The sequence below is a fragment of the Strix uralensis genome, chromosome 3 (assembly GCF_047716275.1).
Source record: "Strix uralensis isolate ZFMK-TIS-50842 chromosome 3, bStrUra1, whole genome shotgun sequence".
Lineage (NCBI taxonomy): Eukaryota > Metazoa > Chordata > Aves > Strigiformes > Strigidae > Strix > Strix uralensis.
In genome coordinates, this window is record NC_133974.1 from 39,339,165 (window position 1) to 39,353,255 (window position 14,091).

Below are 14,091 nucleotides of genomic sequence, written 5' to 3' on the forward strand. Positions count from 1 at the left end.
ATCTTTTTCTACAAATTTAGAATCATTAACAAATTTAATCGAGCACTTCTTTGTAACTGTTACGGCATTCTTAAATCAGCTGGTATAAATGTGAAGGATCAATTATTTAACTAGCTTTTTTTCCAGTATAAATTCAGTAGAATCATGGCAGTCCCACAGCTGAAGAAATGTAGTATTCCAGAAGTTAAACACATGCTCAGATCATCATCAATTTTTCAGAAGAAAAGATTAATCAAACCATTTTTAATAAAACTCGATACTGTAAAAAGATCTCTAAATGTCTGGACCATTATGCCTGGCCACAGAAGTGGACTCCATAGGTTTTCAGATGACTCCAGGGTCGACAAATGCAAAACTTCTAAGAAGGCAGGCTTTCTATTCTGCATCTACTGAGAGAAGGTTAAAAAAAAAGAAGTCCATTCATTTTAATGGTGCAGGACTAAAGCAAGTGGACTTAAATATTATTGCTAAATTTGAGGATTCTCATAGTTCATTAAAGCATGTGAGATACGAGATTACTGTGAGAATTGTAGTATTTCAGAGACTTGCACCACAAGTGTTTTCTAGCCTTAAGTATAGAACCACAAACCCAGATGACATCTAGGCAAAAAATAAGCTGGTTGAACATTTTCAAAGCTTATACAGAACCTAAAATTAGTACAAGGTAAGTTTAGTTATATGTGGCACCTCATGGCTTATTAAGAGAGTACTATTTTTTGGCTGCATTTCTTTGAATATGCTTTCAGATTTGCAGACTCTTCATTAATAACTATTATTACAACATTTCAGTTTATCTAACATACACAAATAAGCTTGCCTCTATTCATATGTTTTGTAAAAGGAAAAATAACCCCTTTGCATGTTTTCTAGATCAGAGCTCTATCCTGAGCAAGAGCAATGATTCCAAATATCTGTTCCATTAAGGTCTTTAAAAAAATGGAAACAAAAAAAAAGAATAAATTTACATTTAGCAATATGAATTAATTACAAAGCAAGCATAATAAGATGAATTTTATAGTATCATTTAACTATTCGCAGAAATAATATATTCTATGATTCTACAAAGCAGGCTTACCTTTTTCTAGCAGTATTTAACTCCATTTTTATTAAAATCTGCGTAGTTCATTTTCAGCAAGCCCTGCCAGCAATCTCTTTCCAGTAGCCATTTAGGCTTCCTACACACCAGCAAGTAGATGAATGATTAACTTTGATGGTAAAATCCACCAAATTCTGAAATAAAGTTAGCCAATTAAGTGATACTTCTCTTGCTGTTTCCAAAGTATAATGTTTGAAACAGATAACTGTCTGGTTTTGTACTAAGCTAAATCCCATTTTTAGGAGGAGAAATATCAAAGTAACACTGTGCAGGAGATAAAACAGTAAAGAATTTCCTTCTGCAAGAGCCAATGCAGGGAGAGCAGTAGGAATTCTTCCTCCTGATTATTAGCAAGATATAAAGGAGTAAGGGATTAGGAGAAAAGGATCTTTGAATCACTGAAACTCCCATCTATTTTTCAAAACGTGTTCCTTTTTTCTCTCACATACACCCCTAGCTATAGAAAGATGACCTACCAGATAACTGTTATCTGCTTCTGGGGACACAATCAGCATCCTTTGGAACTCCAGAAATCCAGTTATTCAAATAAACTCAACTATAAAATCACAAAGAACTTCTGTAATTTTGTAATTAAACAAACACATTAGCAAAGCAGATTACATGATTTATTCAGACACTGTTAGTACCAGCACCACCGTGGGCATCAATGAAGTGTCAGTTAACTGCACTTACATATGGTAGCGGGTCTGAAGTGTCGTATTGCATTTTTCAGCCATTTCCAGGCTAATATTTTTTACAGTGGTGTATAAACACTAGTGATTGCTAATGCAGAAATAAGATGTATATCTGGAATTTCCAAAAACTGTCAAAAATTCTGCAGATACCAAATACTGTATCCTTACCTCTAGATTAAATAAAAAACCAATGAATCAGTAAAATAAATAAATTGCACAATCTTGCAATTTGAAGTAGCAGTCTTTAGCTCCCTTCAATTAAGCAAGCTCTCAATATGCCTTATTGGCATGAAACTGGTATAGAGAGACTGCAGGATTAGAAAGAGAGAGGAACTTCTAAGCATCCAAAACAAGTCAAACGCAAAATTTGCATGCAACCTCTAATTTTAATGAAACTACATCCATATGAGAAGTTGGTCAGGAATAGCTGTATAGGTGGAAGGCTACCCCACAAGATATTTAGAGGTCTCTATCTGCTATAGTCTTCCTGTGCAACACTAGGAAGGTCACTCAGAGCAAGTGTTTGAAAGTCTTCAAGCCCCAAAGACACAGACATTGGGGCTTGATATAGATCTTCAAACACAGGAACATAGTGCCATCCAAAACACTCCAGGGTATCCACAGCACCACACAGAGCTGGCAGATATGATTGAGGACATGTAGGACAAGTAAGGTACCTGTACCAGCAGCTGGAGGCCAGATAGGGTATAACACTGGACCCTTATGTTTAGGCAACAGGATTGTGCCCAAGAGAACATATAAATCCAATTTTGTCATATAATGCTCTAGTTCCCATGTATAAAAGGGGAAAAACTTTACTCTGCAACAGCTTTAAGGACTATAAAGAGGCCACACTGATGGAGAATGCAATAATAGACACCAGGTATGTTTATTACACTGAAAAGACACAGAAAAAGTCTGTAAGTAGGATGGTTTTGACATAAAAGATACTTCATTTAAGGTATTCTATATTATTTTTAGACAGATCATACTTACTGATACTGATAATGTGTACAGCTCCAGAACTGAGTTCTGACATGCTTTCTGATACGTGGCCATAATCTCAGGATACTCTTAAATACTTGCATTTTACAAGTCAGCATTTAAATCCACAGTTAAGCACCAAAAAAAGAAGTATCCTGATTTTCAGAAGTGCCGTATGCCCACACTTCAGTAGGCTATATTGCTGTGTAAGGACATACAGATTACTACTGCAGATTCTATGATGGACAGGGAAGCCACTGAAGTTTCCATTGCAATTTCCTGGGAAGACCGTACAAAAACTTGTTTGTGAGCCTTTGATCCTAGCAGGTACTCTGTCTTACAACAATCAAAAGGAGCAGCGATAATTAAATTCTGGGAATACTATGGTTTGTCTAATCTGGGAGTGTAGTTGTTTGTCTAATGTCACTATCGATTTTTAATACAGTGATGACAATGCTTAGAAGAAACTTGATGCTCAGGTATGAAGAGATCTAAAATAATTTACTTCAGTTCTAGGATATCCACTGAAGATCCATGGCAATGTATCTATTCTCTCATGCTAGATTTTGTTTAAAAAGCGTACAACTATGGTGAAAACCAGTATAAAAATACAGTTATATAGCAATTTGCAAGTATCTGACAGACCAAACAGTGAGCCATGAGGATAAGGTAACAAATGCATCTTAGATTGAAATAAATATTTGAGCATATAGGATATGTAATCAGAAAAAAGTGATACACGAAAACACCACAGTAGCATCCAAAATCTAAAAGCATACCATATGAAAAACATGAGATGTTGATACTATCATCTGTTTTTGTGAGCCTCAGGACAGAAATGGCTGAGGGAAAGGCCTGTGCTGACTTGGGGGCTGCCCATGTCATGGAGACAGAATAAGTTTCCCTCAGTATCATCTCCTGATGCAGACACTACCATGGGATGAAGTTTCTCAGGGACATCTTGATGCTCAAGGACATTGCCCCCTGCCCCAGCTCCGTATAGCTGGGATGCAAGATGTTAGTAAAAAAGGTCCATGTCTCCAGTTACAGCTCCCTAACCCATGTCAAAATGTTTAAAAAATAGTGGATAACATATTGATATCAAAACATTTACTGTGTTACAATAATTTTCCTCCCCCTTTTGTACCATCTGAATCTTTTAGGTGCACTCACTGATGCTGTCAACCACTAATGATAACAGCAGGTCATGACTATATTTATTTCATCAGCACAGAAGCAGGTTTACTCAGTAAATCAGCAAAGGAACTGAGAAGGTATCATGGACTCTCTATTGGGAACAAAATAAGTGAGAGTGAGTCTGGCAGAGCCTGCGTCGGCCTGTTACTTTGCCAGGTGCAAGTGATAAGGGATCATTTTAAAATAACTAAGAACAAGGTATATTTCTATTCTCTGTGTAAATTCTAAACAAAGAAATAGAAAGTAGGTAATAGCACAGATTATATAAAAAATATATTTTCAAAATTATGCCTGCTGATTTATGGTTTTCCAGCATTTCTGTTCTGAATTAGGGCCAGACGAACAGAGACTCTAAAGATGCAATTCCTTAAAGCATTTAATCTGCCATTCACCTCTAATAACTTCCCTCTACTACACTTATGTACTTGACCCATATTGTCTATCAGGTGTATGAATTATTACATTTTAGCTTAGTTCAGTCAAGTAATTTAACAAAGTGACATGTTAATAACTGAAAATAATAATTCTCGTTTACTGCTAAATCAGCCAGTGGCAAAAGAAGTTAGTAATATCCAAATGATTAATATATTGGGTCAGTGATATTTAGTAATGGCTTATTATTTGTAGACAACTGGGCACCAACAATGTTTGCAATCCATAGCAGACATAAACCAAGGGAATTATTCTTATGATATACTACAGAATTGCATTGCTCCAGACAACAAGTGGCACTTGGGTGGTGGTGGTTTTTAGGTCCCATCAAACTTGTGGAGAGGCATTTACACATTCTGGATCTGGTCAAGTCATGCGCCCTCCTGAGCAGTTGATCAGTTGTGCTTAACTAAAATGCAGTGGCCCCACCAGTCCCTGATTCTGCAGCAATGACTTCACCATATCCCCTATATCCTCTTAAACATTTTGTGTTCTATAGTCTACATTTTATCTGATAAATGCTGTTTCCTTTAAAAGGAAAACTGACCTAGACCCTGACATAAGTGTTTTGCATTACAGAAACTGCATTGCCTGAAACACTTTTCTATCATGAAGCACAATGGAGAAAAATATCTTCAGTCTCAGAAGCCTGGGCGGGATTGCAACATTCAAGTTTCCTTCTTACCCCTGTGATACTTACTCTGTGACAGTAACAAGCAAATTTAACTCTAAAAGTTGTACTCAAGCTGGAGATCAGGAAATTCAGACTACAAGCTATTTGATTTCTGTCATCTACCCAGCGTGGTCAACAAGCCATATGTTAAAAACTTCCTGTAACTGGCACATATGCCTCAGAGGGTACAGGGAAAGGAGAGATCTAAGTCTTTCCTGAGTGCGAGATGACCATGGCCCTCACTTGGTCCAGGCTCTCTCATGCAGGGCAGGACTGGTTTGGGCAGGGTAGGACATCTAGGTCAGTCCAGGAGGACACCATTGAGTCTGGTCTCAGCAGTATCTGCTGCCTTCTGCGCTCCCACAGCAGGGCTTTATTTTACCAGCAAATCTAAGGCTACCAACATCCTGGTGCTGTTGGCATCCTGCAGTCCCAGCCTGTGAGGTATAGCTGAGGAACCCACAGGTACCTGATCTGCAGCCATGGATCAGGAATCTCAGGTGGGAGCAGGTGCAGTTCAGGTGGGATACTCTGAGTAAAGCACAGCAGTGTCGCTGTCTTATAGGCGTAAAGGACCAGGGAGGGATGAAGCACTGAGATACCCAATCCCCTTAGCCCGATCGACAGTGAATTAAAGTTTTCCTGAGGGATGGAATCTAGGTAGAAGTAATTCTTGACTTGCAATGGGAGAGAGACAGAGCTGGGATAAGAGAGACAGGCATCTTACTGCATTCTGATGTGAACTGCAGCCAAAAATTTGATATTTTACTTTACTAGAGTTTCCAAAGGAAAAAAATAAATTAAGAAACTGCTGCTTCTGATGGCCTGGAAAACTACTATACTTTTGTAACAACAATATAAACCTTGTTAAAATACTACACTTGCACAAATTATTCAAATAAATCAACATTCACTCCATTTACAATACAGTTGCACCAGCTAACTTCTGCTGAGAATCCTGCTCACCATTTGCTGGAGCTATAAAAGAGGAAGAAAAGTAACTGAAATTACCCAGGCCTTTTCCATTTGAAAAATCCCTTCTTAAAATAGTTTGGAGAAGAAAAGCCTGAGAACAGCATGTTCTTTGCTTGTTGGGTTTTGAATGACTGCAGCAAGTCTGGGACATAGCTGAGCATTATTAGAACATGGATACATCCAATTCTGAGCTCTAAGTTTTGGTACAAGAAGCATACTAAAAATATTCCCCCACTCTCTTTATCTTGTCCCACAAAAACAAAACAATAGCCTTCTCCCTAAGTACTGTGTTTGAGGATTTAATTACTTTTTGTTTTCTTTAAGGGATGAATTTGGTTTTACGTCTTCAAAGCTTCTCTGCTGATCTTTGCTAAGAATTTCTCTAAGGTCTCACATTACAAACAATAATAGGACTCCTTTCTACAAATAAACTTGATGTGATTAGGGTCTGTCTATCCTGCTATGATTTTGCTTCACTGACAGATCCACTTTTCCTTATGCCACTTACTGCATCTGAAAAGTTTGCAAAGCATGTATTCCTAACATTTCCAGCAGTCAGATGTAGTTTAACCACCAAATGAATCAGCAAGAAAGGGAAGAAGAGGGGTACAAGGCACCAAATAGCAAAAAGAAAGACTGTTTACCTATGTTCTTTCTTCTGTGATGTATTGTTTATAAGGATATTCATACTGGGAGTGAATTAATTAACCTGCTGCCCCTTACCCAATGGCATATACAGAAGTAGATGCCTTCTACCTAGTCTTCTTACCTCCATCTCAGAGTCCCTTGGATTTGGTAACCGAAGGAACAGCAAACATGCACACAAACATCTCATCTCACAAAACATACTACAGCTAAGTTACTTCTCTTTTTTTATCCCCTACGTATGCAGACAAGGACAATTCCAAGCAGGGCACCCCACTAAGCACTACATCTTGGGAAAGGGTTCAAAATTCCTAGAGGTGGCATCAGCCGTTGAGAATTTAAATGTTGCAAGTGATAATAGTTACAAATCATCATGGTTAATCACAACATTTGAAGATTTTCCTCAGGCAAACCATCACAGCTGCTTGAACTAGAATAAAAAATAAACCCTGCTTATCAAACTGTTTGAGCTTTCCTCTTCCACAAGACTCTCCACTATACAAAGCAAAATTCCCTGTTTTAAAACCACAATATTTTTGAGTTTGAGGGCCTTTTTTTAATAGGCAAACAACCTCCTGAATGGTTCTACCCTGTCAGTATAAGAGCAAAGTTCACCTGGGAGTCCAGGTGAGCAAGGAAACTTGAGGCCTAGGACTAAGCAGTTTTAGGAAGAACACAAACCCATCAGTGTACTGGAAATGACTCTCAGATATAACCACAAGAAGGAACTGAGGCTAGGTTCAAAGAACAATTGTAACTAGTCAAGGTAGTGTATGGGCTTCTGCCTAAGGACCTACCTTTCTCCTATTCTGGCCCACAGTGATCTTCACTGGGAAGGTAATGTTCACTGAACAATGGAAAGAGCAGGTAGTCATAGACTTGAGAAACTGCCTCAAAGGGCCTAAGTCCCACTGAGGGACAAAATCTCTAAACAGAAAGATCCTCACCAAGTCTGCCATAGGAGGGAGTTGTTGCAGCAGTATTTCTATCTGCACGCTTTCTGACACCAGCTTTAACTTGAACAATATGGGAACACGTAGGTATGATATGTCTTGGTCTTGCACCACCACAGTGCAAGAGAGGATAGAGGCACCAATGTTCTTGTACTCACAATCTGTGCTTGAACATACTGTCAGAACCATTGTGCAGTCCAACCATTTCCTTAATGATGCACAGCTATAAGAACCTTTTATGTTGACTTCTTGCCAGTATATTCTCTTGCCAAAAGTAAGGGCTGTTTGAATTAATTTATTCACAAATTGAATTATATTCTAATATAATCTACTGAATGAAGACATCTATTAAAATATTTGTGTATTTTTATTTTGTGGGTATATTGCTTCTACAGTTGTTCTCAAAGTTAGATAAACCATACTTACCATAAAACACTGTTTTAAAGTAACACATGATGTGAAATGAAACCCTGCTACCATCTGTGAATAATGTAATCAGGCAAATGAGGAATAATGACTACATCATGGTAATTTAGGACAGAACATACTGAATTACAATTGTCAGCAGCTTGGTTTATAGCTCACAAACTTGAGAAAAGCACAGCATATAAAAAGAGTGGGGAAGGATTTAATTAAAATATGATTGCAGAAGAGAACATAAATGACATGTGATATTACTTTTCCAGGCTCCACCACTATTATTTGCATTTTGAAGTGAAACTGAAAAATCACCATCACACACACACAGAAAGATAATTTCAGTGATCTAGGGTTGCTTTTACACATCACAAATCCATGGGGTTTAGTTTATAACAGAATAATAATTCCGCCCAACTCTTTGGGATTATGGTAGGTGGACAAGTGAATAACCTATGGGAATTACACCATATTCTTTCAATTTTATACAAGTTTCCTATTTGTTCAAAGACCAGAAGTACAAATCAGTATTGTCCCTTCCCAGTGTACAGTGCCTTCCATTGGGGATGGTCTGCAGCAGAAAGCAAGCTGGTAGGATGCTGTTCTTCCCTACTCTGGCATGTTTTGGAGGGGTTCAAGGTGGAGTTATCTTTAGCAGATTTGTGAAAATGAAGTGTCCTTCAAAATAAGGAAAAAATTTCCAGACCCTTTAAATCCACTTTTTGCATCAGACAAGGAAATTCGAGTCCTATTAAAAAGATGCTTTTTTCCCCTCCCTTCATTTCTTGTTCCATCTTCACGCTACATATTTTCCCCTCAAGCATTTCCATCCCTTCACTGTTGTACATGAATATTTCTTGGCCATTGATACATTTCTCTTTGCATCATTGCAGGCAAGTAGGGAAGAAATAGGAATTGGAATAAAAAGATAGAGTTATTTTCTCTGGTTACACAGGAAGCCTTGGTGGATCAACCCCAAGTCTTGTTTAGCAGTCCCTCCTCTCAGAATTTCCTCTGTAAACATAGATATTTAAGAACAACTTGTCATTTGGAAAAATTTACTTCTCTGCATAAAATGTTTATGAGCCATTTCTCCATAGGGCAGAAACTTAACAAATGTTTTGGAATTCCAGTTTGATATATGTTCTTCGGTGAGGAAGATAACTGTCCATTTTTTTTCATGTTATAAAACATTCCTTCCATTTAGAATATTCCTGTTGCCCCAAATTATTGCACCAACACAAAAGCAAGAAACACCTGGTAATGTCCAGATAAATTATAGCACCTGCCCTCAGAGAGGGCAGCTGCTGGCACTGGTAATAAATAAATAAACAGATAAATGTATACATATGTAAATAAATAAAAGCTGTTCACTGCAATTATGTCAACAGAAATCCAGATACTTTCCATATGCTTCTGTCTTCCCACATCTGGGAAAAATCACATTGTATTAGTTCCATTCTGCCATGATAGCACACTGGATACTGTACCAAAATCTTTTGGTAATGGATGGTTTAAGTTGTGGGGTATTTTTTAAATCCTGACTCTTTCATAAATAATTTTGTTTCATAAGAAGAAATTTTGGGGGGTGAATAGCAATGGAGGCTGAGAATAGGAAACTATTGCAGTTGATGAAACTATACCTTCATATGACATGGTTTTTTATAAAGCATTTTCTTTACTATGCATCACAACATTTACTGTATAAAGGTGATGTTTCAACATGACACACTATAAATGATGCTGCATCATCTTATAAAAATCTAGATTTTCAAAATGTAACAATGAATTAAGATAATGTGCACATCTAGGAAGATTCCCGGGAAGCCAATGAAAAGCCTGTACAAATTGCACTGCCCTGTACAGTTGCCTACTGTTCCCAGGCAGTGCTGCTAAAACCTGGCTCTCACTTCTATTAGCATTTGGCTTCTCTGGAGAATTAGGAGGCTGAAAAAGATCTAAAATAGGTATTTAACATAGTTTTCCAACTTGAAATTATTTGTCATCACCTTAAAAGCCTGTCTTTAAATTTGGCTTATTAAAAATACATGACAGCCTAAGATGTTCATGGTTATGTATGTCTTGGAGATGAATGCTCCATGGTACTGAAAACACAACAAAAGATTTCCCCAGAACTTCTCCCATTCTCAGAATTGATTAGGCAATGCTAAATAAGAAAGCCTCCTCTGGAGTACCATGGCAATAACTAACAATAAATACAACTAACCTAAAATGTAACAGACCAAATATGCATCTAACATTAGCAAAGCATACTCCATCTGTGAAACTGCCATCAGAAAGCTAAGAAAAGTGAAAAGAGGAAAAACATAAGAGAAACTTTCACAAGGAAAAGATAACTAGCATTTAATCAAAGTATACAATTACCTAGCTCACCACAATGGCTGGCAAGGGAAAGTAATACAGCAAACCATGACCTGCATCTTTAACATTCAGACCCACCACACTAGAATCAGCTGCAAGTGCTGAGTCTGCCAGCAGCATGCTAAACACAAATTTGAATTTAGGAACATATGAAATTATTGAGCAAATGGACTTGATTTTTACTTTAACGACACCACTTTTCCCTTCACCACCCCACCAATCACTATATTGATTATGAGTATCATAATCAATATAGTTGTCACACTACAGAGAAAAGAATTCACAAGTAAACCATGCAAAGTTTGAATTATAATTTGTAAGTACTCCACTTCAAGCATGAAATAAATTACACCATTGTAGACCACGACAGATTTAGCTGAGAATGAAGTGATCTTTCAGAAGGTCAGGCAAACACAAATTGCTCAAAATTGCTCAAAATTATAGTTTTAAAGATGTTTAAGTAAAAAGAGCATGTCAAGCAGACCTTCAAACATTATTGAGATAATCTTCAGCTTGACTCTGATTATTTCCTTCAGTATGAAGAACTGTGGTTGATTTTAAAGAAAGGGTGAGTTAGGGAATGCATTAAGTTAGGGATTCTCAAAACGTGGTCCACAGAGCAATTTCTAATGCTCTGAATCTTCTATTAGGAAGGTAAAAATGCATTACTTTTGTCTGAAAGGGAATACTCAGAAGAGAAGGAAACACATTAAAAGGTAGAGCCAAACCAGCAACTTCCATAGCAAGATTATGAACAAGGGAGTGGCAGGCAACTTGGGGTGATGGGAAGAGTACAGTAACACATGAAGGAATATGTGCTTCAGGCATGGAAATCAACACTACCTGCTTGCCCAAGTTTCTTTTGCACAGGAATCATGTGCATGTCCAGGTAAGGTCCCAACATGGAGTCAAAACACAGATGAGGCACAAGACAAGACTGAGGAGCTGGAAAGCATTTCCAGGTCTCACTACTCAGCCTCAGCTTTAGGATGCAGATGCAGAAAAAACATTCTGCTAAGGGTCCTGACACTTGGGTTATTTTAGGTATACACATTGAATGCAGAGCTAGAACTTGAAATATTTTAACAAATAAGGAAAACATGAGCAAAAGTGTTATTTGACATGTCAGAAGAACTATTTTATGCATCATGTTCTAATAAATTTAAGTACTTTCTGTACAGGAAAAAAAAAGCAGCAAGAAAAAGAGCTGACTTGGTATAGGTCCATACCATGACATTTAAAACGAAAACATTGAAAGCTTAGTCCTGTTGCGTTTTGGTGGGGGCAGAGGCAGGGGTTGCCAAGTATGATAGCTTCTTTCAGGCTGCTGACATCTCACACATGAAATCACAGAGACAGAGAAAATCACGTAGGCATAGCACTAGGCATAGAAAATCATTAGGCAAATACTTAACCATCCAAATCAAAAAAAAAAGTTTGAAAAACGAGTTTACTCATCTCCAGATGAATTTTACCACTCATGCAGTGAACTCATAAAACTGCAATATTAAAGGCGAGTAGTTCAAGCAGTTATAAACTTATACAATACTATGCTCAAAATAAAAATGATCAGGAACCTAACAACTCTGTCTTCCTTTCATAAGCGACTGACCTTTATTTCTCCCAGGATGAAGTTCACAGTGGAATTCACCAATGAATAGCACAGATATATCACATACCTTGAAGACACAGCTTCCATAAATTCATCAAGAAGATCATCGTAGGCTTGACCTCTGATTCTTTTGTGTCTCAGCCCAATATACAAAGGATCTTTCAGCAATGCCTGTTAAAAAAAAATGTTTGAACTATTATATGAGCAAGTTACACTAGTACACTCTAAGTTAATAAAAAGGGGACAACAATAAAGTGTTTGAGGATTAACCCAAGCATATGAAGTACATATCCATTTATCCACCTCTACATAAAGACTGAAGAAATGCAACAAAGAGATTAAAGAAACACCCTTTTGTATCAAGGAAAAGGGACACCTAGTCATAAAGGAAGTGTATTGTTTCCAAGTGAAAAAGGACAAGTTTATTCTGGGAAGTCAGGTTTCAAAAGTATCTTTTAGAGCTTTAGTTAGTACTTTTCTCTTTTTCCTTTACATCCTGACAGTGCTCTGACATTCTAAAAAAGCCATTTTCTTTACTTTTATCATTATGTTTCACAAATCTCTCATAATTTCATCTGTGTTGATGAGCTGATATTCAGAAAATGTGCTGCTTTCTAAAATTCAGTATGCCAAAACATAACCAAGCCTTTGACCTTTTCCTTCCAAGCTACTAGAAGGTCTTGTTTTGATCTGATATATTTCCAAATTATAACTTATGAATTACTAAATGTGTTCAAAGTGTTTTTGCAATCACTTTTGGCAATTCACTCCAGCTACAGCAATTCCCCAGTCTCAACACTTTCACCAGCTCTCCCAGGAACCCTCATATAAAGACACTGCTATTATTTTTCATGAGCCTCTGAAAATGAATAAGCTTATTTCTCCAGTGTATCTAGCGTGCAATCCTCCCACACATGCCCAAACAGCTTGCAGAATAGGTCAGGAGCTTGACTAAACATTTTTCATCCAAAACCAATTTGCAAAACCAACACGGCTGCAGAAACTTGTACATCAGCTTCAATTAGGAAAACATAATAAAAAAAAAATACAGACCACCTCTCTTTCCAGGAGAGTCTTCAATATACAACACGAAGTAACAAGGTGGGAAAGCTTGCTCAGCCTGCTTCAGGCTGGGAATCAGAAATCTGATTTCTGTATTTTAGAAAAGTGCCTAAATTCCCTTCACAGCTTTTCTATGTTGTAGAACTGAAAAATCCTTTGGGTCACAAGCCTCAGTTGGACACTGATTTGGATCAGTAGGAAACTTAAAACCTTTGGTGGTAGTCTGCTTTCCCTGGGAGTATCCTGATGCAGACCTACATATAGAAGTGTTTGTCTCTCTCTCACTTTTCTCTCTACTTCCATAAGAATTATAGATATCAGATTAGTATGTTTAAAGAATCAATACAAAAATTCAGCTGATTTTTCTAAAATTGTTGCTAAATTCATCACCACTTGAAAACAAACTGTTTCTAATACATTACTTATAGACTTTCAGAAGTTGTCACTTAAACTGCTTGAATTGGAGAACAAATAAAGCTCAAAATTAAAATTACTTTGTAAATAAAAGTGAAGTCATTATATTGTAAGCATTTTATTTGTTCCCTTCCCCAATTCTACATAGCGTTCATGTTTAAGTAGCATATTATTTGGCTGAAATAATTTTACCTGTGTATTTACATTATTCTAGGTATTGTAGCAGCAAATCAAAATCATAATTATGTACCTATTCCAGATACTGCAGGAAAAACTGGCAAGAGCTTGATGTCAGGGACCTTCCACATTAATTTTCTCTTTTGTATGCTCTTCTTTTTTTTATATTATCATGTCTAATTTTGTAGTCAAGAACTATTTCTGCAATTATTTTTTCATTTCCATTTTGAGTTTGCCTAGTGACCTCAGGAAAATGAGGTCAGGAAAATGACCTCAAGAAAATCCGACAAATCAAGCATAATTTTATTTCTCTGGGAGATAAATTCACAGGAATGGCAAATGAACTGCTTAGCAATGTGAAATCTTAAGACAAGTTT

The 14,091-nt window shown here is 37.1% G+C and overlaps 1 protein-coding gene across 1 annotated transcript in view; it reads right to left on the reverse strand.

Annotated features, from left to right (window-relative positions):
* ME1 (malic enzyme 1) overlaps positions 1 to 14,091 on the reverse strand; it is a 185,934-nt gene that overhangs the window by 67,723 nt on the left and 104,120 nt on the right. The window contains exon 6 of the mRNA XM_074861959.1: positions 12,129 to 12,232. Within this exon, the coding sequence (XP_074718060.1) occupies positions 12,129 to 12,232 (104 nt within the window). The remainder of the gene's footprint in view (positions 1 to 12,128; positions 12,233 to 14,091) is intronic.